This window comes from Ovis canadensis, chromosome 25 (assembly GCF_042477335.2).
Source record: "Ovis canadensis isolate MfBH-ARS-UI-01 breed Bighorn chromosome 25, ARS-UI_OviCan_v2, whole genome shotgun sequence".
In the NCBI taxonomy this organism is placed as follows: domain Eukaryota; kingdom Metazoa; phylum Chordata; class Mammalia; order Artiodactyla; family Bovidae; genus Ovis; species Ovis canadensis.
In genome coordinates, this window is record NC_091269.1 from 26,593,771 (window position 1) to 26,620,589 (window position 26,819).

Here is a 26,819-nt window from a genome sequence, read left to right on the forward strand (position 1 = left end):
ATTTTGAAAGTTAAAAAAAATGTTTTTTGTAACGTTTGTCGCTGTTGAAAGAAAATAACTTCTCGTTGCAAAACAACACCTAACCATCAGCCGAGAGCGCGGGGCGCGGGGATCCGCCCGGCCGGCGACGCTGCAGCGGCTGGCTCTGGGGGGCTGCAGGCGGGCGGCGCGGGGGCGCGCGGGGCGGGGGCGGGGGCGGGGGCGGGGCCGGGCGGGAGGGGCGCGGGGGCGCGCGGGCGGGGGCGGGGCTCCGGGGGCCCGGCGGCCGGGCCGGGGGCGGGCCGGGGGGGGGGGGCGCGGCGCGCGGGGCGGGGCTCGTGGGGGCGCGCAAGGCAGAGCCGGGGCGCGCGGGGCCGGCGGGCGCGCGGGGGCGGCGGGCGCGGCGCTGCCAATCGCAGACAAAGGCCGCCCCGGTGAATCATGTGGTGCCGGGGGAGGAAGTGCGGCTTGTTTTCTTTCCTGCAGGCGCGCGGCTCCGGGTGGAGCGCGATGCGCGGAGACCCCCGCGGGGGTGGCGGCGGCCGCGAGCCCAGATGAAGCCGGAGCGCGCGGGCCGCGCCGCAGCGCCCCCGGCCCGATGGAGGCCCCGCCGTGGGACCCCCTCCGCAACGACTCGCTGCCGCCCACGCTGACCCCGGCCGTGCCCCCCTACGTGAAGCTCGGCCTCACCGTCGTCTACACCGTGTTCTACTCGCTGCTCTTCTTGTTCATCTACGCGCAGCTCTGGCTGGTGCTGCGCTACCGCCACAAGCGGCTCAGCTACCAGAGCGTCTTCCTCTTCCTCTGCCTCTTCTGGGCCTCCCTGCGGACTGTCCTCTTCTCCTTCTACTTCAAAGACTTTGTGGCGGCCAACGCGCTCAGCCCCTTCGTCTTCTGGCTGCTCTACTGCTTCCCCGTGTGCCTCCAGTTCTTCACCCTGACGCTGATGAACTTGTATTTCACGCAGGTGAGTCGCGGGAGGCCGCCCCCGCTGGCGGGAACGCCTGGGGGTGCTCACCTGGCGGGGCCGATGGCAGCCGCGGGAGCGGGTCGCAGAGCCCTGGGGCTCAGTGTGCGTGCGTATGTGGGAAGCATTGATCCTGGGGTGGTCCGAGCCCTGTCCCACCTGCAGGCCTTTGTCCCAGGTAACGCCGTCGCATTCCCGAAGGGGGAGAAGGGGAAGGGAAAGGAGAGTGAGGGCTGGCGGCCACCCGTCATCCTCTGCCCGCAAGTCGGCATCACTCAGCGCGCAGGGCGCGGCAGCATCTCCGTGCACACAGCAGACTCGGTACTGATGGGAGACGTGCTCACCAAGGAGACTGGCACTCCAGTTTCCCCTCTGCCCCCTCGTCCCAAAGCATCTGACCACCAGCCTGGAAAAGTCGCTGCCACCTTGGCCTCCAGATTGGGGCCAGACGCTGGCTTTTTTTGAGGACAGAGTGGGACTGCCCTGGTTTGGATGGAATGTTTGGAGCCTCCAGCCTGGGAGCCCTGCTGAAGGGCAGCCTGCTCACTCATTCCACAGGATTGCTACACAGCCGTCGGGGTAGCACCCAGCTCCCGAGCTGATGCCTCGAGAGCTCAGGGTTGCCCTGAGCTCATCTGAGAGGCCCCGAGAAAAAGCCGAAAGTTTCCTGGCGCCCTTTTACAGGCACTGGGGAGTCGTTTTATGAGCAGATTGTTAATAAGCTAATGGGAGAACGTGCGAATTGACTTGGCTGCTGCGACGCTTGACTTAAGTACAGTAATTGGAAAGTGTCTTGCAAAGAGCGTGTGAAGTATTGTATAAAGGTGAAATAGCACAATACCGTCGTCAGCAGCAGCATCTCTGCTTCCCATTGGCTTTCCAAGCACTAAAATGTCCATTTTCACTAGGACCCTGTCCAGAGGGAAGGCCAATGATATCACCTGGTAAGGGGAGTTTAAGAACTGTCGCTTGGCTAGACGCTTTGTGCCAGCAAGTATTACATTCCTTTTAATAGTGTCCTTATTTATTAAAATACTGTTGGGGCCTCACCTGCCAATGCAGGGGGTGCAGGTTCGATCCCTAGTTGGGGAGCTAAGATTCCACATGCCTTGCAACCAAAAATTCAAAACATAAAACAGAAGCATTATTGTAACAAATTCAATAAAACCTTTAAAAGTGGTCCACATCCAAAAAAACCTTAAAAAGAAAAAAAATGCTGTTGTTGGAAAAAAAAAAGAAAAGGAAGAAAAGGTAGAATAAGAATTACTCTGGTGTAATGGGAGCCCCTGAATGACAATTTGGAGGAAATACTTTTGGCTAAAAGCTAGCATAAGTAGCTATTGTAATTTTATCAAAAGGGATCTATAGATAAAGCAGTCTCCTCCGTCCAGTGTATCAGCATATTTTCCAGTCCACGAGTCATGTATGTCATCTGTCCAAATACAGCTTTTAAATCCAAAAACCAGTTCAGGCAGTCAGCTACAGTGCAGACACTCTGACTTCTTCTTTTTTTTTAAATTGGATCCAAAGCGGGTGATTCCAGGAAGATTCAGAAGTCAGGTATGTTGATGTTCCTTCAAGAACTGTGACAGTGGTCTGATGGCATGTTGTGGTCAGGTCCCTTTTTGAGAAGGAAAAAGGACAACTTAGAGCACGGCCATGGCTGTCTGGTAGTCACATGCAAAGTTTGCGCTCAGAGCTGGATTAGGCGCAGAGCCACACATTTTCTGCACCATCTGCTGGTTGGCGAGTAAATGCTGAGTGAGGGAAAGAGTGACCAGGCCAACAGCCTCACAAGCCGAGAGGCCACAAGCCACCGCCCTGGCTTCTTGATGACTCCCAGGTCTTGTTTTCTTTATATCTCCAGGGTGGCTGGCAGGAGGAGGTGGTACTAACTGCTGGCATCACAGACACCGGCAGATGAGCTGTTTCCTGGCTTCCTGGCAAATAGTCTGATACTTCCAGGGTGTTTTAAATTGGTCGCCCTTTGACTCCCAGCTCCAACATCCCTCTCCCCCGACCCCTCCCATGTGCCTTCTGTTAGGCCAGGCTCTTCAACCACTGGAATGGCTGGGGGAGCATTAAGGATTACTGCGGCTTGAGCCCCGTCTTAGAGAATGTAAATCAGATTTTGGAGGCTGGTGGGTAGTGGCTAACAATGCAACCCTGTGCTGTTTGCTAGGCACGATTCTGAGCGGTCTTATTTATTCTTCCCAACTACCCTCTGAAGGAAGGATGGATGGTGTCCCTGTTTTTCAGAGGAGGGCCAGGGAGGTTATATATGACTCCCTCAGGGTCACACGGCCAGTGAGCCCTAGAGCCAGGAATCACACCCACATCTGTGACATCAGAGTGCCAGGCTTGTCCTTCATGGTACAGTATTTGAAACATCTTACAGTGGGAAAGCATACCCTCCTGTGAATGTCACATCGTGTCCTCTGGGAGCTTGGCATCCAACTGAGGAGATGCCAAGTATACATCCAACACAGCTGAGTAATAAGTCAAGGGATTTAAGGGAGAGTATATTTCAGTTCCGAAGACTGCAGGAGATTACTCTCTCCAGCTCCTGGTGGGACTGGTTCAGTCATTAGCAGGCTCTGTGTGTCTATGTCTGGCTCCGAGTGTCTGAGCTCTCCTTGAAGCCCCAGGCACTGAGTTGTTTCCAGCTCCGGGCCCTTGCTGGGTCCAGCAGACTCCTGCTCAGCTCCTGCTGCTCTAGGAGTTTGCAGGGCCGAGGCTGGAGTGGAGGCATACACTCCAGAATCTGTTCTTCTAGCTCAGTGCTCATTTGCTTTTTAAAGGGGTCTTAGAGGGGGCAGGACCCTGAGACCTGAGGTGCACAGGGGTCTCTGTGCATGAGGTGTGGTAAGCCCTCTGCCCACCAGGCTATACGGTAGACGCACCAGGGCCAAGGCCGCCAGCTTCTGGGCCAGTGAAGTCCCCTGCGAGGCAGGTCTGTCTGTAGAACTGTCGGAGGGTCCTGGCAGCTCAGTGACACCTGGTTGGGTATGTCCCCCAGCTGTCCCCCACTAGAATTTTGGGCCTGGACCTCAGACTCCTAGGGTTCCTGGGTGTGAAGGAGTGTGGCAGGTTCAGCTTCCCCCTGGTGCAGCCTTGTCTTGACCCCTGAGACAGACTCCTACCATTACAGGCCGGTTTGAGGAAGGAAAAGAAGTGAACCCTCCCATGGGAAAGAGGTGGTTTGATTAACAAACAGTGACGCAGGAGCCAGCACCTACTATGCCTTAAGAGTGTGGGTGGGAGGATGCAGGGGCTTTCCTGTGGGCATCTGAGGCTCTTGCTGGGGGCCAGGGAGTCATGGTGGGGGTTGGATCTCATGGCGGGGGTCTGGGGGTAATGGTGGGGGTTGGAATTCATGGTGGAGGTCTGGGGGTCATGGTGGGTTTTGGAGCTAATGGTGGGGGTCTGGGGGTCATGATGGATGTTAGGTCTCATGGTGGGAGTCTGGGGGTCAAGGTGGGGGTTGAAGCTCATGGTGTAGGCTTAGAGGTCATGATGGGTGTTGCAGCTCATGGTGGGATCCTAGGGGTCTTGGTAGGTGTTAGAGTTCACAGTGAGGGCTTGGGACTCGTGGTGGGCCAGGGAGTCGTGGTGAGCTTACAAAGACCTGTGAATCAGAGGATGGAGCCTAAGGAGCCAGCTCTCCTTGGGCTCTCTGGGCAGAGCTGGGTTACTGACCTGCTGTAGGACAAGGACGGCCCTAGTGCCCTCCCTCCGGGTTGGAGCAGGTTAAAGGAGTCTCTCATCCCCTCCTCTCCCTCTCCCACAGTTGAGATGCTCTGCCTCATCTTTTAATAGCCAGAGCCCAGACTGGCCAAACCGCAGTCCTGAAGGTCAGGCCCCAGCACTGGCTCGGCTCTTTATTGCCCACTGTGGCGCTGAAATGCCTTTTTCCTCCAACTGGCAACTTTCATGTTGTCGAATGGCAGTGGCACTGGGCCTCTTCTTGGGAAGAGGTTGGAAGTCCCTGGTTCCGCACGGCTGCGGCTCCTGACCCCAAGAGCTGATGGGCCTGGGAGGTCCAGAAGCTCCACCTTCATTCTGCTCACAGCCAACCGAGGCCTCGAGGATCCTGGTGACTTGTCCAGGGTCCCCAGCTAGGCATGCAGAGCCAGGAAGAGTGCTTGCTGCACACAACAACCCCCGCCCCCCGCCTCCCCTGGCCCCTTGAAATGCATCCTGGTCCTTATCTCTGCTGACAGGAAAGAAGGAGGCATCTGAAAATCTAATCCGGGGACCCTGTCTTTACCTGCACCAGGAAAAGGGAGGAGGAGGTGGGACCTCAGGCAGGAGTGGATCTCGCTGTGGTTCTTGGCAGTCCATTTCATCAAGAACGTTGGCTGAATCTGTTTTGTGCCAGGCCCTCATCTAGGAGTTGTGAGGAGGGAAGCTTCTAGGCCTCTTGGTGATTATGAAGAAGTAAGAAGCTTAGGAACACACAGGGCAAGTTTGTTGGTCGCCAAGGATTTTATTTCAGAACCGGGGCCACGCAGTCGCACAGGGGTGGGGAATCCTCACGTCTGCACCACACTGTGGCTTCCTGACCCCTGCACCGGCTCCTTGTGGTCGCCCAGTGGGCTCCCAGCTGCCAGAGCTGTGTGTGTGGTATGTGTGTGTACACGCCTGTAGTGTGTCCATGCACACACGCACAGGTTCACGAGACGTCTTCCTTATTAGCGTTCAGTCTGCCATTTATCACCAGCAGCCCCCAGGAAGTCAACTCCTAATTTTACTGCTAAAAATCCCCCACCCCCCCAAAGCAGCTTTCTAATTTTACAGCCCCGTCTCCTCAGATCTCTCCTCGAAGCCCTCGCTCTTTGTTCTCCTTGGCTGCTTCTGTGTAGTAGGGCAGCAGCGTCAGGGGAACCAAATTTCATGCCCTCGGCCCTTAAGGGAAAAGTTAGCCTCCTCTCAGCATATCTGAGGGGCTTCCCCAGTGGCTCAGCGGGTAAAGAATCCACCTGCAATGCAGGAGACACGGGAGAGGCAGGTTCGATCCCTGGGTCAGGAAGATCCCTTGGAGAAGGAAATGGCAACCCTCTCCAGTATTCTTGCTTGAAAAATCTCATGGACTGAGGAGCCTGGCGGGCGCTCATCCAAAGGGTTGCAGAGAGTTGCACATGCCTGAGAGGCTAAACACACACACAGAGGCGGACGTGACTGAGGGCTGGAGTTTGGGGCCCCCACACTCTCATGCCTGTAAGCTTCGGCTGCATCCTTCTGCTTTCCTGACTCCCGCCGTCAGACAAGCAGGAGCTAGCAGGGAGGCAGAAAGAGCACCGTCCTAAGGCTCTTGGTTGCTCAGGTGAGCTGTGCTGGCATGTCCAACGGCAGTGCCCTCCCCACCAGAGGGCTGTGCCGTGCCCCATTCTTGATGGGTCCCCAGAGCCATCAGCTCGGAGGCGCGGGGTGAAGCACCGAGGGGCGGGATGATCGGAGAGCAGCGTCGGTGAAATTGACAGCCCCTCATCTGAATGACATCCCTCAGTCTTAGGTTGAGAACGACATAGTTTTTGATCCAAAATCCACTGTCATCCCCCGATTTCTGATTGTCTTGCAGCTCCAGGGAGAGGAGAGAAGCCTCTCGGTTGTGGGTGTGGCGGGTCAATTTTCTCCAGACGGATGGGCTCGGCACACAGTGCTGACCATCCCTGGCACGTATGCGCCCCTGGAGGTCTACAGAAGCTTGTAAATATTTTACTTTTGATTTATCCCATGGCTGAAGTTTAGAGTCTGTTAACCTCTGAGGACAACAGATGACCCCGTGGTTTTAGTGGCTTGTTTCCTTAAACTTGGGTGTGGAAAGCACAGGAAAGGAAGTCGTGATGGTGTCCACATCAATATTTTAGGCCTTGTAGCTACACATGATCTCTATTGCGTAATTTTTTTTGTTCTTTTTAGACATCTCTTTAGAAAGGTTAAAAAAAAAAAGCTGTTCTAAGCTCGTAGGCCATAGGATAACAGATTGCAGGCTGGACTCAGTTCTTGGGAGAAACTTTGGACAAGTCCAGTGTGTGTCACCTTGCTGTTTTGGGGGCAGGTCCTTTGGGCACTTTGGAAACAAGCTATAACAGGCTGTGGCTTCTCGTCTCCTGGTTACAGTGTCATTTACTCAGCGAACACATCAGTCACCTGTGCTCAGGTGTCCAGGGTCAGAGACAGCTGGATTTGTGCCCTGAGGGGCCCCAGACTGTAGGGGAAGACGGACACAAACAGAGCCACATGCCACCCACGGGGTCCTCTCCCCGCCTGCAGAGCCTGGGGAAACACAGGTGAGGGGCCTTGGGCTGGGTGTCTTATGATGTCCTCCGGTCCCTGCCTTTTAATGACACACCCACCAGCCAGGCTACGTAGTGTGTAAAACACAGGGTAAACATCTGCAAGGGCTGAAATCAGCTCTCTGGCCTGCACCCTGCCTCATATACCCTCCCCCTGCTACCCAGACCTAAGAGATGCCAGAGGTCGTGCTGCCCATCAGGTGATGTGATGGTCCATGGGTGATGTGTGACCAGGAGCAGAGGCACGTGGGCTGAATGGGAGCCTGGCTGGCCCCTGAACCCCGATCCTGAGTCACACAGTCTGTGGACATGAATTTGGAGATTCATTTCATTCACTCGACAAGTGTGTTCTTAAAATTGGGGTGACATTCACATGCCGTAAAATTAACCATTTTAATATGTACGACTTAGTGTGGCCTGTAGTGCGTTGACATTTTTATGCAATAGCCACTGCGGTTCAGTTCCAGAACATTTTCGTCACTCCAGAAACACCCTCCATGCTCATTCAGCAGTCAGTCCACTTTCCCCGCTCACCCCAGCCCCTGGCAAACACCCGTCTGCTCTGGATGTGCATGCGTGCCGTGCATGCTAAGTCGCTTCAGTCGTGTTCGACTCTTTGCGACCCCGTGGACTGAGGTCTGCCAGGCTCCTCCATCCATGGAAGTCTCCAGGCAAGAATACTGGAGTGGGTTGCCATGCCCTCCTCCAGGGGATCTTCCTGAATCAGGGGTCAAACCTGAATCTCTTATGTCTCCTGCGTTGGCAGGCAGGTTCTTTACCTCTGGTGCCACCTGGGAGGCCCCCTGTTCTGGATACTTCATATCAGAGGGATCATACACTAAGCGGCCTTTTGTGTCTGGCTCCTCTCACTTAGCATGATGTTTTCAGGGTTCGTCCATGTCCTAGCTCCTTCTTTCTTAAGGCTGGATGGTATGCCACCGTAAGCATCTTCCACAGTTCACTTATGTGCTCATCCTTGGAGGGACACTTAACACATTCTTCTGAGGCCTGTTATTCCCTGCAGGCTGTGCAGACTGGGTAATGGTCACATGTAGTTCCTGCCTTCAGGGACCTTGACCATGAGTGGGGAGAACAGACCACGTCAAGTCTGTCTCTGTGGTGCCAGCAGCCCCTGTGACTTAGTGACAGTCCTTATGGTGGTGACACCATGAGTGAGAAGTTTCCGATGGAAGGTTGGGGCCTTAATTCACTCCATCATCTCTGTAATTCTGCCTGCAGGACACACACTTGAGAAAGAACAGGTGGCTTTGCTACTTGTTGTCATTGTTTAGTCGCTAAGTCGTGTCTGACTCTCTGCAACCTCATGGACTGTGGCCTGCCACTTCTCTCCCCATGGGGTTTCCCAGACAGGAATACTGGAGTGGGTTGCCGTGTCCTTCTCCAAGGGATCTTTCCAACCTGGGGATCAAACCTGCGGGATTTCCTGCATTGGCACTGGGGAAGCCCCTTGCTACTGTTCAGTTCAGTTCAGTCGCTCAGTCGTGTCCGACTCTTTGCGACCCCATGAATCGCAGCACGCCAGGCCTCCCTGTCCATCACCAACTCCCGGAGTTCACTCAGACTCATGTCCATCGAGTCAGTGATGCCATCCAGCCATCTCATCCTCTGTTGTCCCCCTCTCCTCCAGCCCTCAATCCCTCCCAGCATCAGAGTCTTTTCCATTGAGTCAACTCTTTGCATGAGGTGGCCAAAGTACTGGAATTTCAGCTTCAGCATCATTCCCTCCAAAGAAATCCCAGGGCTGATCTCCTTTAGAATGGACTGGTTGGATCTCCTTGCAGTCCAAGGGACTCTCAAGAGTCTTCTCCAACACCACAGTTCAAAAGCATCAGTTCTTCGGCACTCAGCCTTCTTCACAGTCCAACTCTCACATCCATACATGACTACTGGAAAAACCGTAGCCTTGACTAGATGGACCTTTGTTGGCAAAGTAATGTCTCTGCTTTTCAACATGCTATCTAGGTTGGTCATAACTTTTCTTCCAAGGAGTAAGCGTCTTTTAATTTCATGGCTGCAGTCACCATCTGCAGTGATTTTGGAGCCCAAAAAGGTAAAGTCTGACACTGTTTCCCCATCTATTTCCCATGAAGTGATGGGACCAGATGCCGTGATCTTTGTTTTCTGAATGTTGAGCTTTAAGCCAACTTTTTCACTCTCCTCTTTCACTTTCATCAAGAGGCTCTTTAGTTCCTCTTCGCTTTCTGCCATAAGGGTGGTATCATCTGCATATCGGAGGTTATTTCTCCCGGCGATCTTGATTCCAGCTTGTGCTTCTTCCAGCCCAGCGTTTCTCATTGCGACTGTTAGTGTGAGTCAAATCATTTTACCGTCCTTTGTTCACGGCAGCTTCCTGGGATCTAGGCCACCACCAGGGATGCAAAGGTGGGAGGGCTGGCCCCGACCCTTGGGGCCCCTGTGAGTGGTGCCACCCCTCCCACAACACACTGCTCTTCCCAGGGTTGGTGGCACTCATTGCTTCCTCTTGAGTTGTCCCTACTTGGGTTGTGATGTTCTCAGTTCCCATCCTTGCTTCTTTTTTTAATTTTTATTTTCAGATTTTTGGGGCCATCCCACATGGCATGTGGGATGTCAGTTCCCCAACCAGGGTTTGAACCCACACCCCGCTGCATTGGAAGCACAGAGTCTTAAGCACTGGACCACCAAGAAGCGCCCCTTCATTGCTTCTGATGGGATGTGAGTTTGTTCCCCTCCGCCCTGGTCATTGCTGTATGTGCCCCTGCCTGGCATCCCACAGTGAGTTGGAGGCAGTCTAGCTGCAGACCTGTGTCTGCTCCCATGAGCAATTTCTGTCACCACATTCCTTCTCTTGGAGGGGGTCCCACTGGCTGTTCTCTGGGCAGGATACTGGAGCATCCTCTGACCCTGTCTAAGTCTGTTTGGCTCCTACAACGGAACACTGCAGACTGGGGCAGCTTCAACACCAGATATTTCTTTTCTTTTTCTTTCTTTCTTTATAATCAATCCATTGCTTTCTTTTTTAATTTTTGTTTTATATTTGAGTATAGCTGATTTATAATGTCGTGTTTCAGATCTACAGCAAAGTCTTTCAGTTATACTTATACATGTATCTATTCTTTTTCAAGTTTTTTTCCTGTTTAAGTCATTACAGAGTATTGAATAGCATTCCCTGTGCTATACAGTAGGCCCTTGTTAGTTATCTGTTTTAAATATAGTGGTATGTGTATGTTAATCCCAAACTCCTCTAATTTATCTCTCTCCTCCCAGCCTTTCCCCTTTGGTAACCGTAAGTTTGTTTTCTAAATCAGTGAGTCTGTTTCCGTTTTGTAAATAAGTTCTTTTGTATCTCTCTTTTATTTCAGTTCAGTTCAGTTCAGTTCAGTCGCTCAGTTGTGTCCGACTCTTTGCTTTAGATTCCACGTATAAGTGATGTCATATATTGTCTTTATCTGACAGTGTGATAATCTCTAGGTCCATCCATGTTGCTGCAAATGGCTTTATTTCCTTCTTTTTATGACTGAGCAGTACTCCATTGTATATACATACCACATCTTCTTTATCCATTCATTTGTCAGTGGACATTTAGGTTACTTCCATGTCTTGATGATGAGGTGTGTATATCTTTTTGAATTTTTTTTTTCCAGATATATGCCCAGGAGTGGGATTGCTGGGTCATATGATAGCTCTGTTTTTAGTTTAAGGAACCTCCATACTGTTTACCGTAGTGGCTGCACCAATTCACATTCCCACCAGCAGTGTAGGGGCATTCCCTTTTCTCCACCCTCTCTCCAGCATGTATTGTTTGTAGACTTTCTGATAGTCGTCCAAGGACGGGGTGTCAGCAGGGTCATGTTCTAGCAAGGGCCTCTTCCTGCCTGCGGACGGCCAACCTCTCATTGTGTCCTCACGTGGTAGAGAGCAGAGAGAGGGCTCCTTGAGTTCCTTTTGATAAGAGCACAAATACCACCTATGAAGGCTCCGCTCGCGTGACCTCAGTGCTCAGAGCCCTCACCTCCTAACACCATCACCCTGGGGGTTAGGATTTCAACGTGTGAATTTCCAGGGGATGTAAAGTTCAAAATAAATACCACCCTGCTCCCAGCAAGGACAAGAGAATTCTCCTTCTTTCTGAGGCAGAAAGTTATTTTCTGCAGGAAAAAAATAAACCTGAGGCTTCTTCGCTGTTAGCCTATTTTGTAGTTATACATCATTTGCTTCGAGGCTCAGGGTCCAGTGATGAGACAGCATGATGCTGCTGTAGCCACACCAAAACCTTCCTTCTAGAGCCTTGGGGTCTGGCTGGCTGGTAACCCATCTAGGCTTCCCAGGTGGAGAAATGTATCCCGCCATGCAACGTGTCACCTTATTTAAGCACATTTAGAACAATTACGGGTAGGGCCCTGGCTGGTAAACTGTGAACTGGGATGATGGCAGGAGCAATTCAGAAACGTATAACCATGATGGTACCTTGTGTGGCCACAGCCCTTCCCATTCATGAGCCCAGGGAGGGAGATGTGTGCCAGGAAGGCTCATGGGCCTTGTTCCATCTCCACCCACACCAGTGAGGGGACCTGGGGAAGCCCTAGGGGTGGCTGGCTCCACGTCCCTTCCCTCTTTCGCAACAGTTTGGGCCCATCTCCAATTGAAGCAAGACTGCCAGTCCCTGTGGGGCTGCCCTCTTGAGAATTTTGCGTCACAGTTTGAAAAGCAGAAGTCACTGCGAGGAACTCTAGTTCTGACCCCCTTATCTTATGAGAAGCACTGAGGCCGGGGAAGGTAAAGAGAGTTTATCAGGGACGAGAAGAAAAGCAGGTTCAGGGAATTCCTGGAAGTCCAGCAGTTAGGACTCAATGCTTTCACTGCCGAGAGCCCAGGTTCAGTCCCTGGTTGGGGAACTAAGATGCAGTAAGCTGAGTGCAGCCAACAACAAAAATGGCAAGTTCATGGCAGTCTGGCCAGCCTCACACCTGAACGCAGATGTTCGTGTGGTGAGAGAGGCCACTGGAAAAAGCAGGGCAACTGAAGGCAAGTTTGGTGCTGTGTTAAGTGACTCTGAGCGTGTTTGGACGAGTGTACTCTCCAAGGCCTTGAGATGGTCGCCAGCCCTCGTGGGTGGTGCCTGCAGGCCTGGCTTGGCCAGTGTGGAGCCGAGAGCTTGCAGGGCAGCCTGGGTAGATGCTGGTAGATGGAGCCGCGGTTCAGTAGATGGGGACAGGGAGGCTCTGGTGAGCCGCTGGGGCAGGGCTGGAGGAGAGAGGAGCTTGGCTGAACCACTGGGAACTAGAGGAGGAGAGGCGCTTTCAGAAAGGGAGGGGGCAGGTGGAGACGCCCTTCTCCACTGAGACCTCATCCCTTCATTTATGAGGGGGCCCTGAGAGGAGTGGGGGGTAGGTATGAAGCTGAGCTCCTGTCTTTTGGGGCTCCCAGGCTGGCTGTGGGGGTAGGATGCAAACGTGCATGAACCTAAGGAGGGCTGTCAGCTGCTGGCTCAGCTGGACAGGACAGGACTGGGCAGGAAAGCTCTCAGGAGGGCAGGTGAAGGCTGAGGATGCTTCCAGGGAGTTCTGGGCTTTACTGAAGCTCAGAGAAGAGAGTCATTGTTGATCTCGAGATCACATATGAAACATGCATTCTCAGTCATGTCCGACTGTCTGTGACCCCATGGACTGTAGCCCTCCAGGCTCCTCTGTCCACAGGATTCTTCAGGAAGAATACTGGAGTGGGTTGCCATTTCCTCCTCCAGGGGATCTTCCTGACCCAGAGATCAAACCTCTATCTCTGTATTGGCAGGTGAATTCTTTACCACTGAGTCACCTGAGAAGCCCCTCTCATATGAAAGCGGCTCACCTAAGGGGGCCTCTGTGTCTCAAGGGTCAGTGTGAGACTGAGCAGTGAGCAGGACTTGCTCCTTGAACCCTGCACTTGCCAAGTTCAAAGGCAGGAGGTGACAGGGTGAAGACCTGACCTTGGGAGCCAGTCACCTCTCTGGGGGCCTGTGACACCCAGCCAGGCTGGGACACAGAGCATGCCTTGGTTCCTGCACCCAGAATGACCTGATGTGGACAGCATACTCCTTTTTCTATCATGGGGTTCCATGGTTTTAAAAGTTTTTTAAAAATTTTTTATTGATTTACAATGCTATTTTAGCTGTTGATAGGAATGCAAACTGGTACAGCCACTATGAAGAAGAGTGTGGAGATTCCTCAAAAAACTGGGACTAGATCTGCCATGTGACCCAGCAATCCCAATGCTGGGCACACACCCCGAGGAAATTAGAATTGAAAAGGATACATGTACCCCAATGTACACTATTTATAATAGTTAAGACATGGAAGCAACCTAGATGTCCATTGGCAGATGAATGGATAAGGAAGTTGTGTACATATATGCAATGGAATATTCAGTTCAGTTTAGTTCAGTTCAGTCGCTCAGTTGTGTCCAACTCTTTGCGACCCCATGAATCGCAGCATGCCAGGCCTCCCTGTCCATCACCAACTCCCGGAGTTCACCCAAACTCACATCCATCGAGTCAGTGATGCCATCCAGCCATCTCATCCTCTGTCGTCCCCTTCTCCTGCCCCCAATCCCTTCCAGCATCAGAGTCTTTTCCAGTGAGTCAACTCTTCACATGAGGTGGCCAAAGTACTGGAGTTTCAACTTCAGCATCAGTCCTTCCAAAGAACACCCAGGACTGATCTCCTTTAGAATGGACTGGTTGGATCTCCTTGCAGGCCAAGGGACTCTCAAGAGTCTTCTCCAACACCACAGTTCAAAAGCATCAATTCTTCAGCGCTCAGCTTTCTTCACAGTCCAACTCTCACATCCATACATGACCACTGGAAAAACCATAGCCTTGACTAGGTGGGCCTTTGTTGACACAGTAATGTCTCTGCTTTTGAATATGCTGTCTAGGTTGGTCATAACTTTCCTTCCAAGGAGCAAGCGTCTTTTAATTTCATGGCTGCAGTCACCATGTGCAGTGATTTTGGAGCCCCCCAAAATAAAGTCTGACACTGTTTCCACTGTTTCTCCATCTGTTTGCCATGAAGTAAGTGATGGGACTGGATGCCATGATCTTCATTTTCTGAATGTTGAGCTTTAAGCCAACTTTTTCACTCTCCTCTTTCACTTTCATCAAGAGGCTTTTTAGTTCCTCTTCACTTTCTGCCATAAGGGTGGTGTCATCTGCATATCTGAGGTGATTGATATTTCTCCCGGCGATCTTGATTCCAGCTTGTGCTTCTGCTGCTGCGTCGCTTCCAGCCCAGCGTTTCTCATGATGTACTCTGCATAGAAGTTAAATAAGCAGGGTGATAATATTACTCAGCTATGAAAAGGAATGCATTTGAGTCAGTTCTAATGAGGTGGAGGAACCTGATGCCATTATCCAGAGTGAAGTAAGTCAGAAAGAGAAAGACAAATGCTGTATATTAACATACATACATAGAATTCAGAAAGACGGTACCGACAGTCCTGCATGAATGGCCGCGAAGGAGACACAGACATAAAGGACAGACTTTTGGACTCAGTGGGAGGGGAGGAGGCGAGGGTGGGATGATTTGAGCAAATAGCATTGAAACATGTGCATTACTGTATGTAAAATAGATGACCAGGGCAAGTTCGATGCATGAAGCACTCAAAACCTGTGCTCTGGAAAAACTCAGAGGGATAGGGTGGGGAGGGAGGTGGAGGGGTGTTCACACATGGGGAGGGGCACAGGTATACCTGTGGCTGGTTCATGTTGATGCATGGCAAAACCGTCACAATATTGCAAAGTAATTATTCTCCAATTAAAATTAATTAATTGAAAAATGTGTTTCAGGTATACAGCAAACTGATTCCATTTTACGTATATCTATTCTTTTTCAAGTTCTTTTCCCATTGAGGTTTTTACAGAGTACTGGGTAGAGTTCCCTGTGCTATGTCATAGGTCTTTGGTGGTTGTCTATTTCATATATCCTGTGGCTTTAAACACATGGCCAGTGTCCGCTGACGTAGAGACGTCACCCCTGCCTTTGCGGTCTCAGAGAGGAGACCTGGAATGCTGGACCCGTCTCGCTCTTCTTAAGGGATTGCTAGAGTCGGACACGACTGAAGCGACGCAGCAGCAGCAGCACAGAAAGGGAGACATCTGCATTTGGATTCAGCAGACTCCAGAAATGAACAAAATGCAGGTTGAGCCACCCTGCTCTGGTGAATGAGGATGCTCAGCATGTGGAAACACAGACTAATGACTGTCAGCCAGGGAGCCCGGGGCCTCAGGCTTTGCATAATTTCCCCAGTATATCAGGAAGTGGGCAGCGCAGAGGGATCACGGGCACACATGGTGGATGTGTCAGTGGCTCCTAGCCTTTTTGAGTATGAAAGTGCCTTTTATGGTCAGGAGAGCATTTATGATCACAGTTTGGTAGTCGTGCGCTTAGAGTTGTGGTTTGAGAGCAAATGCCGGGACTAATAATAATCAGATCAGCAGAGGCCACACACGTAAACACTGAGAAGGTGTCTGATAGGTGAGTGCTCTGTGTGAATTCACCTCATCCTCAGAGAAACCTATGAGATGGGCGCTATTATTAGTTTCAGTTTACAGATGAGGTTCTTGAAGCACAGAGAGGTTTGGTAACTTTTCTAAAGTCACACAGCTGATCACTGGTAGAGCCAGGATTCAAGCCCAGGGAAACCAGCTCCAGAGTCCACACTTTTTTAAAGGTTTTTTTTTTTGTGTGTGTGTGTGTGTTCTTAGTCACTTAGGCATATCTGACTCTTTGTCATGGTGACCCTGTGGACTATAGTCGTCAGGGTCCTCTGTCCATGGAATTTTCCAGGCAAGGATCCTGGAGTGGGCTGCCATTTCCTTCTCCAGGGTATCTTCCTGACCCCGGCGGTCGAACCTGGGTCTCCCATGTCGAAGGTGGATTCTTTACCGTCTGAGCCACCAGGGAAGCCCCTTTTAAGTTTTATGTATATCTAAATATATCCTGCATGGGTTGCAGGATCTTAGTTCCCTGACCAGGGATCAAACCTGGGCCCTGTCTCTGAGCTGAGTCCTAACCACTGAAGTTACCAGGGAATTCCCACACTCTTAACAATTCTTAAATGTCTCTGTGCTGAAATGGACACACATCTGTGACCTACAGACAGTGGGCTACCGCCCTTAGTGAGAACACGTGAACCAGAGCCACGTGTTTCAGCATCGATATATTGCAAACTCCTCATGACAGGTGAGCAGACAAGTTGTAGAAGGGGATGGAAAGCATTGCTTCAAAGTGAGACGCCATGCGAGATCGGACTATGTATTATTTATCCTCTTAAGGAGTAGAAGCCTGCTGGCTCTTAGAACACCAGAGTGAGGTGGACATTCTCTCTGTTCTGAGGAATCAGAACCAAGGCGAGAGATGCTGGGGGCTTCAATAGTGTTTTTTCTTTTTTAATTAGAGATAAAATTCAGGACTTCTCTGGAAACCCAGTGGTTAAGACTTCACCTTCCAATGTAGGGGGTGTGGGTTCAATCCCTGGTTGGGGAGCCAAGATCCCACATGCCTTGTGGCCAAAAAAAAAACCCCAAAAACATAAAACAGAAGCAGTATTGTAACAAATTCAATAAAGACTTAAAAAATGGTCTACATCAAAATAAAATCTTAAAAAAAAAAAGAGAAAATGCCCTGGAACAAGCAGAGCAGTGTCAAAGGAACTGAACTTCATGGTGGGGTCAAGAGTTTTGGTTAGGTTATTTCTTTGTGTAGGTGACACGGTTTATGGTAAAGTTTAAACCTACCATAAATGTGTAACATTTTCAAATGAATTGTCATACATACACTTAAAACTAGTATGGGGGTGGCAGAGATTGGTTTAGACATGGGTCTGTGTTTGGTGCACGCAGGGTTGCAGACCCTCTCAGTTACTCTGATAGTCTCCAGGGGCCTCAGCCCCCCGGCAGGATCACAGATGCAGGACCAAGTGTCCAGCCTGGGCCTGGGATCTGGAGCCTGTTCAGGGTGGGAAGGTTGCAAAGCATCCACCTGCCTGTTTGCTTCTGAGGGGACAGCCCTTCAGGAGGTGGTGGCACCAAAATGGAAACTGTTGACATGGGTCAGGCCTTGGGGAGGAGGGCGGGGGCTGGAATTTGTAAAGCAAAATGGCTACCTAGAGAAACTGTGAATCAAGTCCAGGTCTGGAGGCACAGTGCTTCACTGAGCTGTCACGGCCGCTGCCTCTGGGGACAGAAGAGGTTACTTTTGTTTAGTTTCGCATAATGCACAAGGGACGCTGTCATCCCCACAGGAAAGAGCCACAGACCTTTCTGCCAGAAACAGCCAGTATGACCGGAGGAGAAATGACTGTGAAGCAGCAAAGGCCAGCTGGGGTTGGTAGTAGGAAAAGGCAGGCAGGCAGGACTTCAAAGGCTGGGAATAGAATCAGTGAGGCAGACAGGGGCTGTAATTTATGAGGGGAGGGAGGCCCAGGGCAGCGGCCGCTTCTGGAACCTTTGTGCCTCTGTCAAGAGAGTACGTCATGGGCTGCGGCTCTCTGGGCCCTCCTGCGTCATCTGAGAGGTGATAGGAAGGGCCTGAGGTTGCCAAGAGGGCACAGAGCCTGCATCTGGGTGAGGGGCTGGTGGGGGAGTGAGGAAAGTGGGGAGGGGGGAAGCTGGGAACAGAGGTGGGCTCTCCCCTCCCCCAGCCTCCTTCAGGCCAACTTGGGGGTGATAGTTCTGCTTCCCCAAACCTGAATTAAATCTTCAGAATGTCACTTGACTTTCCTGTCGTGGGCATCTGTTCTAGGTAGGACTTTTAAAGGCCATGGAAATGATGCTGAGACCAACAGGCCTCTGTGAGAGGAAGATGCATTATTCCCACGACAGGATGGGAGTTTCCATGGAAACTGCTGCTCAGCTCCTCTCTGTCTTCTGCATCCCTCCCTCCCTCTGCTCTGTAATCGCGGGGCCCATGCTGCTGATCTTAAACCTGGTCCTAGTTCCCTTGAATAATCTCTCTTTCATTTCACAAAGACATTTTTAAAGAGTAGATGGTGCTCTAGAATAGACTCCCCGCTCCCACTTCCTCTTGCCTCCTTCCGTCCAGCGATCCCCACTTCCTCCTCCAGGCGCATTCTCATCTGCCAGAGCCAAGCCCAGCGCTCTGCAGTTATCCTGTCCCTCTTCTGGGCTGCATCCAACACCCTGATGGTCCTACACCTGGGTTTCCTTCTCCCCATTTGCCCACCCATGTGCTGTTCCCCGCCTCTCCCCAACCTGCTCCTTTCCTGCCTTTCTGCTACTCTATGTTGATTGAGACAAATTCAGACTCTATACAGGTCCCCATTTAAAGTTCAGTGTTCACAGACTTGTATAGCCATCACCACCATCGGTTTCAGAACATTTTTAAAAAGTTGAAGTATTGTTGATTTACAAAGTTGTGTTGATTTCTGCTGTACAACAAAGTGATTCAGTTATACATACCCACACACTCATATACATATATACACACACACACAAACATACATACACTCTTTTGCATTCATTTCCATTATGGTTTATTCCAGGATGTTGAATGTAGTTCCCTGTCTATACAGTACAACCTCGTTTATCCATTCTAAATGTAATAGTCTGTACCTGCTAACCCAAAACTCCCAGTCCATCCCTCCCACCCCCTCCCCCTTGGCAACCACAAGTCTCTCCTCTATGTCTTTGAGTCTGTTTTGTTTCATAAAAGTTCGGAATATTTTTTGTCACCCTCAGAAGAAATCCTGGAACCCTTAGCAGTCACCCCATATCTCCCCAAGCCCCCAGACCCAGGCATCCCCTAGACTACATTTTGTCTTCGATTTCCGTATAAACACCCACCTCTGTTTTCACAAACTTGTCTCTGAACCGCTAGCTGGCCCTTTGACTCTGGTCCCCTCGCACCCCCACCCCCGACCTTGAAGCACAGCTCCGATTTGTGATTGTGTTGATTCTACTGAAACCTTCTGTGATCTCTTACCAGGGACATGCACCTGCCTTAACTGACTTCAGGTTGCCGCCTCCTTCCTCTCCTGGACTTGCATCCCAGCCTAGCCTGCTGCCGCCCTGACCCTTCCCAGGGAGTCCAGGTTCCCCTCAGATAGCCCCATCTCCCCATAATCTCATTTCCTCATATTTCACACCTCCTCACATCTCCTCACACCTCCACACATCTCCTCACACCACCTCACACCGCCACACTTCTCATACTTTTTCATGTCTCCTATACCTCTTCATGTCTCCTCATACCACCTCACATCTCCTCATACTTTCTCACACCTCCTCATACCTCTTCATGTCTCCTCACACTACCTCACATCATCTCACACCTCACATTTCCACGCATCTCCTCACACCTCCTCGTGTCTCCTCACACCTCCTCATGTCTCTTCATACCACCGCACATCATCTCATACCCCACACCTCCATATATCTCCATACACCTCTTCACATCTCCTCATACCTCCCCATGTCTCCTCACACCACCTCACACCCCACACCTCCACACATCTCCTCACACCTCTTCATGTCTCTCACACCACCTCACATCATCTCACACCTCCACGTATCTCTTCATACCTCCTCACACCTCCTCATGTCTGCTCACGCCACCTCACATCACCTCACACCCTACACCTCCGTATATCTCCGTATACCTCTTCACATCTCCTCACACCTCTTCACGTCTCCTCATACCTCCTTATGTCTCCTCACACCTCTTCATGTCTCCTCACAGCACCTCGCATCACCTCACACCTTACACCTCCACACATCTCCTCCTACCTCTTCCCATGTCCTCACACATCCTTATACCTCTTCACGTCTCCTCTCACCTCCTTAAATCTCCTTACAACTTCTCAGGTCTCCTCTCACCTCCTCACATTTCATCAGGTTTCCTCACATCACCTCACACTTCCTCACATCTTCTCACATCTCCTCATAGCTCCTCACACCATGTCTATCTCTGGTTGTGAGTTTGCCGAGGTCAGGGGCCAGTCTTTCTGTCTTTTCTTAATTGTTAATCTCAGATTTGGTGCTCAGTGTCAGTTGATCTACCACAAATACCACCAATCTGAGTGTGGGGAGAATTGGAATTTTTATCTGGTCTCACTTGTCCCCCAGCCCTTCTGATGGTCCCTGTCATCCCCCTCTAATTTGGTGGGTCTGGTTTTACAGGGAGGAGCCTGAGCTTACCTTGTCAGTAGCAGTAGCTGTAAAATATGGAGGAATAGTTCATCCTTGTCTGCCCCCTCCCTCAGGAACCCCGTCCCCTTCCTAGCCAGTTCCTGCTGAGGTCAGCAGGAGCCAGCACAGACTCTAGGAGATGGACAGCCTGATAAGAGAGCTGGAGTCAGCCCAGGAGGGTTAGCTCTACCTCTGGGTACTAATCAATCTTTAATGAAGTTCCCTGGAGCATAGACAGGAAGCGGGGAGGGATGAGTAGGAGAGTTTGGATTTTTTTTTAAAAAAAACTTGGTCCAGACGTTTATGTACTTTATTTAGTGAGGGCAAAAGTTAAATATATACTATGTGAGTTTGAAATGCCAGGAATTTAAATACAGCTTTAAGGAACTTAGGTTTAAGGGTTAACTTGGAGGACAGGGCAGTTTAAAATTTTTTAAGTACAGCTTGAAAAGGCCCAGTTGAATTCAAGACATGAACATTTTTTAATTAAAGTTTTTAATAATTAATTTTTTAGCTGTGCTACACAGCATGAGAGATCTTAGTTCCCTGACCAGGAATCAAACCCATGCCCCCTGCAATGGAAATGCATGGTCTTAATCACAGGACCACCAGGCAAGTCCCAAGATATAAACATTTGCTTCTTAAACAGCACGGGTCCACTTTGATGTCGGTTTTTTTCTACAGTAGATACTATAGAACTACACCATAGAATCCATAGATACATAGAAGCTGTCTTTGCACTGAGGACCCATGATGAATTCTACTCAGATTTTCACCTGTGTGGACAGTGAAGTGAAGTGAAGTCGCTCAGTCGTGTCTGACTCTTTGCGACCCCATGGACTGTAGCCTACCAGGCTCCTGCCTCCATGGGATTCTCCAGGCCAGAGTACTGGAGTGGGTTGCCATTTCCTTCTCCAGGGGATCTTCCCGACCCAGGGATTGAACCCGGGTCTCCCTCATTCCAGGCAGACGCTTTAACCTCTGAGCCACCAGTGTGGACGGTGGGTGCTCCTAATTCCTTTGTTGTTCAGGAGTCAACAGTAATTGCCACAAATTGCAGACTGGACAGAGCTGTTACAAATCATGGTGGAGGCTTTTATTTTGAGGTCATTGTCTGTCGCCCTTGCCTTTAAATTCAAGAGTGTCAAACAGTTTATTAATATTGTGTATCAGATTGTGCCCTTACCTGGTAATAATGACTTTTCTCCTTCGGCCAGGGATGTGGATTTTAAGAGGGTATGAGTTTTGTGGGGTTCCCCCATCTTTTTCGAGGTGGGGCTCTGGGTCCCCTTTGGGGTAGAATGCTTGACCTGGGGGACCCCTGGTGCCTTGGTTGATTGGTGCCTGTGTCCATGGGGTTGAAGGCTGAGTGTGATTTAAAGTTATCATTGTTTCCTGTTTGTTGTGGCGATAGTGATGATGATGATGAAGGCTGCAGTGAACATTCCATCCATGTTTAGTGCCTTAAAGGCAGTGTTTCCCAAACTCTGTTTCCTGGAACACTCACGAGGAACACCTTCAGTGGCCAGATAGCTTTGGAAAATTGCTGCATACAGTGCATTTCCCTTGAAGATTGACAGTGTAGAGCAAAGCCTTTTAAAGGCTCTGGGAATTCCTGCAGGGAAAAGCAGGGTAGCCTAGCAGGTTCTAAATTTATTTCCTAATATGACCTGTTTTCTTAGTCACTCTTGTGATTTCCCAGTTCTGTGAGTGCACCGTGAGACGCCCAGCCTCAGAGTCATTTCTTAAAAGGAAAATTGTGGGGGCAAAGCATGTAATGGTTTATAAAGTTTGAGTCCTAGCCCAGATATCTGATGGTCATGGCTGGGAACCCTGACCTTTACTGTGTTCCAGGAAGGAGCCTCTCGGGTCAGGCTGTCCTCCCATGCCTGACTCTCTTTTAGTTCATGCCCCATCCAGCTGTGGGAAGTAGACAAATGGCTTTTGTTTTGTTTATAGAGGAGGATGGTGTGCAGGTGGGCTATGCTTTCAGTTGGGAGGACTTAGCTGCTTTTGCCCCCAAGACCCAGTTCTGGCCAAGTGGTGGCAGTGAGCTGGGCACCTGATGGGCCGTGAGTTGACTCTGATCCACACATGTGCCCTTGTGCCAAGAGCCGTCTCTGTGAGATGAGCAGTATGAAGCGATGTGCCCACCACAAGGCTGAGCCTCTGACCTGCAGATCAGCCTCCTGTGCTCTGACCACCTGAGTCCACAGCCTCTCCGGGTTACATCTTCTCTTGTCCTTTGCCCTGTCCAGGTCTTGCCTTGCCAGTAGGACCATAACCCTGTTGAAGGCAGAAGGGTTCAAATTTTTCTTTGATCCATGACAGCACTTTGCACAGAGCTGAGTCCATAGCATAGACCTGTGGGTGGTTCTCAGGAGCCCAGCGATGGCCCTGGTATGAGAGTCAGCTGAGTTACCTGCCACCGAGTAAGCCCCCACAAAGTGTTAAAATATTACTTGTGTATTTCCTTGATAAGTTCAAACACTTTAAAAAAATACTGTACTTTCAATCAGTATCATATGACATCACTTATATGTGGAATCTAAAAAAAAAAAGACAATTTCACTTATTTATAAGACAGAATAGACTCATAGGCATAGAAAGCAAATTTATGGTTACTGAAGAGATGGGGATAAATTAGGCGTTAACAGGGATTAACAGATACAACTGCTATGTATAAAATAGGTAAACAGTAAAGACCTACTGTATAGCACAGGGAACTGTGTTCACAATCTTGTGATACCTGTAATGGAAAAGAATCTGGAAAAGACTCTATATATGTGTGTGTGTGTGTATGGTGACTGCAGCCATGAAATTAAAAGATGCTTGCTCCTTGGAAGAAAAGCTATGACAAACCTAGACAGTGACATGTGTGTGTGTGTAACTGAATCACTTTGCTGTACACCTGAAACTAACAGGAAATTTGTAAATTAGATATACTTCAATTTTTAAAGAGGTTTAAAAATGCTATAGTTTCATCTCCTCACTCTGATATCTGTGAAGAATTCTCTTGATTATTTAAAAGCAAAATCCTCAAGTACTATGTACAAGTACTAGTAGCATTTTTCTGAGAACATTGTTATATGTTGCATGGGTCAGGATTTTATTTTGTAACAGAACTTTGGAGTCACTAATCTATGCCTTATTCCTAAGAGAGGTTGTTTTTATAACATTTCTCTTTATGGACTGAAGAGAAATACCAGAGGTGATGTGAGTTGCCTAAAGTCCCATGGGAGCTTGTCAGAGAAAGCTGAGCTAGGGGCCTGTTTGACGTAAGGGCGGTGTACTCACGTCACCTCTTTGTGTTATCACCGGGCACTTTATTTACGATGTGAACTCCTACTTCCTACCTCCTTCCAAAAACAATCTAGGACAGGGACAAAACTCATGTCAGAAACAGAATGATTCTTCTGTAAGTCTGGAATGCTCTCCTGTGACAATCTGAAATGTGTTTCAAAAAGTGAGGTGTGGATTTGCTTATTGGAAAGTCTGTGGGAATATCTGCAGTCCCTTCTCCCCCAGATGTGGATTCTGCCGATGAGAGTTCTCGATTGGTGGCGCGTTAGTGTAAGGTTGAGACTTGGGGAGGGGGTCCTGCCCTTGGACTCGGAGTGTCTCCTGATCTCTGTGCTTGGCACCCCTATCTGCGCTCTTGCTGTCACCTAACTACCGTGATCACCTATTTCAGTGTTTGAAATGAATGATCGCAAAGTTGTTTAAGAATATTGGGTCAAGGACTTCCCTGGTGGGCCAGTGGTTAAGACTCTGTGCTTCTACTGCAGGGGGCTCGGTTCGATCTTTGGTTGGGGAGCTAAGATCCCACATATCGTGCAGCAAAAAAATAAAGATGCATAGGATTTCTGCTGGCCAGATGGGGAGAGGGCATTCTAAGCAATAAACCATAGGTGGTTCACCAATTAAAAAACCACAAAAAACTTTTTTGATATTTGGCTACCTTTAAAAGTAAGAAAAGAATATTCAGTTCAGTTCAGTTCAGTCACTCAGTCGTGTCCAATTCTTTGCGACCCCATGAATTGCAGCATGCTAGGCCTCCCTATCCATCACCAACTCCCGGAGTTCACTCAGACTCACGTCCACCGAGTCGGTGATGCCATCCAGCCATCTCATCCTCTGTCGTCCCCTTCTCCTCCTGCCCCCAATCCCTCCCAGCATCAGGGTCTTTTCCAATGAGGCAACTCTTCGCATGAGGTGGCAAAGTACTGGAGTTTCAGCTTTAGCATCATTTCTTCCAAAGAACACCTAGGACTGATCTCCTTCAGAATGGACTGGTTGGATCTCCTTGCACTCCAGGGGACTCTCAAGAGTCTTCTCCAACACCACAGTTCAAAAGCATCAGTTCTTCGGCACTCAGCCTTCTTCACAGTCCAACTCTCACATCCATACATGACTACTGGAAAAACCATACCCTTGACTAGATGGACCTTTGTTGGCAAAGTAATATCTCTGCTTTTGAATATGCTGTCTAGGTTGGTCATAACTTTCCTTCCAAGAAGCAAGCGTCTTTTAATTTCATGGCTGCAGCCACCATCTGCAGTGATTTTGGAGCCCCCCCCCAAAATAAAATCTGACACTGTTTCCACTGTTTCCCCATCTATTTCCCATGAAGTGATGGGAGCAGATGCCATGATCTTTGTTTTCTGAATGTTGAGCTTTAAGCCAACTTTTTCGCTCTCCTCTTTCACTTTCATCAAGAGGCTTTTTAGTTCCTCTTCATTTTCTGCCATAAGGGTGGTGTCATCTGCATATCTGAGGTGATTGATATTTCTCCTGGCAATCTTGATTCCAGCTTGTGCTTCTTCCAGAGAAAAGAATATTAGGTCAGGCAATTTAATCTCTTTAATATTTCCTAAGAGGTAGTCCTTGGGCTGGGCTTTCCAGGCAGCACTGTGGTAAAGAATCTACCTGCCAATGCAGGCAGGAGACTCAGTTTCCATCCCTGGGTTGGGAAGATCTTCTGGAGAAGGAAATGGCAACCCACTCCAGTACTCTTACCTTGAAAATTGCATGGTCAGAGGAACCTGGTAGGCTATAGTCCATGGGGTCGCAGAGAGTGGGACACGACTGAGCAAATGAACGCACACACACAGTCCCTGGGCTAGGCAGATCTGAATTACTCGAGGTGGGCACTGGGCCCCAGTCCAGGCCCCCTGGCTTGGCATCTCTGAAGGTGGGGCCCTGGGATGTGTGTCTTTAGCAAGTTTCCTGGGCAATTCCTGTACACATGTAAGTTGGAGAATTACTACTGTTGGTCCTCAGAAGAGTGTCTCTAAAAAGATTCCAAGGGGATTGGCTGCTTCTGTTGCACATGGGTTATGGGAATTGGCCCCTAGAGTCACCTGGAGGCTTGCTGCCCCTTGTGACATCTGGCCGCACCCCCAGACACACCACCAGGCATTTGGATCCACTGAAGGCTTCCCCTAGATTACGTTCACATACCCCTCTAGCAAACTGATTCTCACTGCTTGCTCCTCAGACAGGATGACAGTATCAAAGCCCTGTGACCACCCCCCCACCCCACCACTGCACCCTAGAGCTGCCTGTCCCCTCCTCCCCTGTTGCCAGGACCATGCCCTCACTCCCCTTGTCCTTCGCTTCTTACCACTCAGGCATGATTTCTCCCCTTTAGACAGGTGCTTGGAAGTGGAGGCACTGAGCAAATCTCTAGGGAAGTACCAGGGGCCCCACGACTGAGGATAGGGGAGGGCACATAGTGCCAGCAGATTAGTGAGATGGGGCGGGGCCAGGAGGGCGGGGCCAGTGAGTTCCCAGAGGGTCACGGCAGCCCTCAGGGGCAGCACGAGGCAAGGTGGGGACCAGGGCCTGTGTTAGGAGCTCTTTGGAGAGGGGGTGCCTGGAGGCAGGCCATCTGGTACCCTCCGTCCACAGCATGAGCATCTCTGAACAAATACCCTGACTTTCCCATGCCCCTCCTTTCCTTCTCTCTGTTCTGCCCCCATCCCCCCAAACACCAGGGGTCAGGAGAGCAAATTTATGAGCAGGTGTCCTGCTGCCCCTCCTCACCCCCAGCCAGACCCCGACTGGTGACCCCCTCAGGCTCCCTCACACACACTGTGGGAAGAGCCATGTGTCTGGTGGGGCTGGAGCCTGGGCTGACACCTGCGTTCTGTCTTCCCTTCCCTTCCTCGCCTGGCGCAGGCTCTCCCAGGCCAGCTTCTGCCCCCTGGGTGGAGCACGTTAACAATTGTGCAGGCTGTGAAAATCTGGAGAAATTCCCACAAGCAATGTTTCATCCATAGATAACGATTGAGTTTGACACTCCTATAGTCCAGTGGGCTGCCAAGTTTAAGGCCTGAGTTGATGGACACATATATTCAAACCACATTCTTTTGGTACCAGTGAAAAT

At 50.3% G+C, this 26,819-nt stretch overlaps 1 protein-coding gene across 1 annotated transcript in view; it reads left to right on the top strand.

Moving 5' to 3' along the window:
• The first annotated feature begins 312 nt into the window (after positions 1-312).
• Positions 313-26,819, top strand: part of GPR137B (G protein-coupled receptor 137B) — a 57,594-nt gene continuing 31,087 nt past the window's right edge. The window contains exon 1 of the mRNA XM_069571599.1: positions 313-946. Coding sequence (XP_069427700.1) covers positions 578-946 — 369 coding nt within the window. The 5' untranslated portion in view covers positions 313-577. The remainder of the gene's footprint in view (positions 947-26,819) is intronic.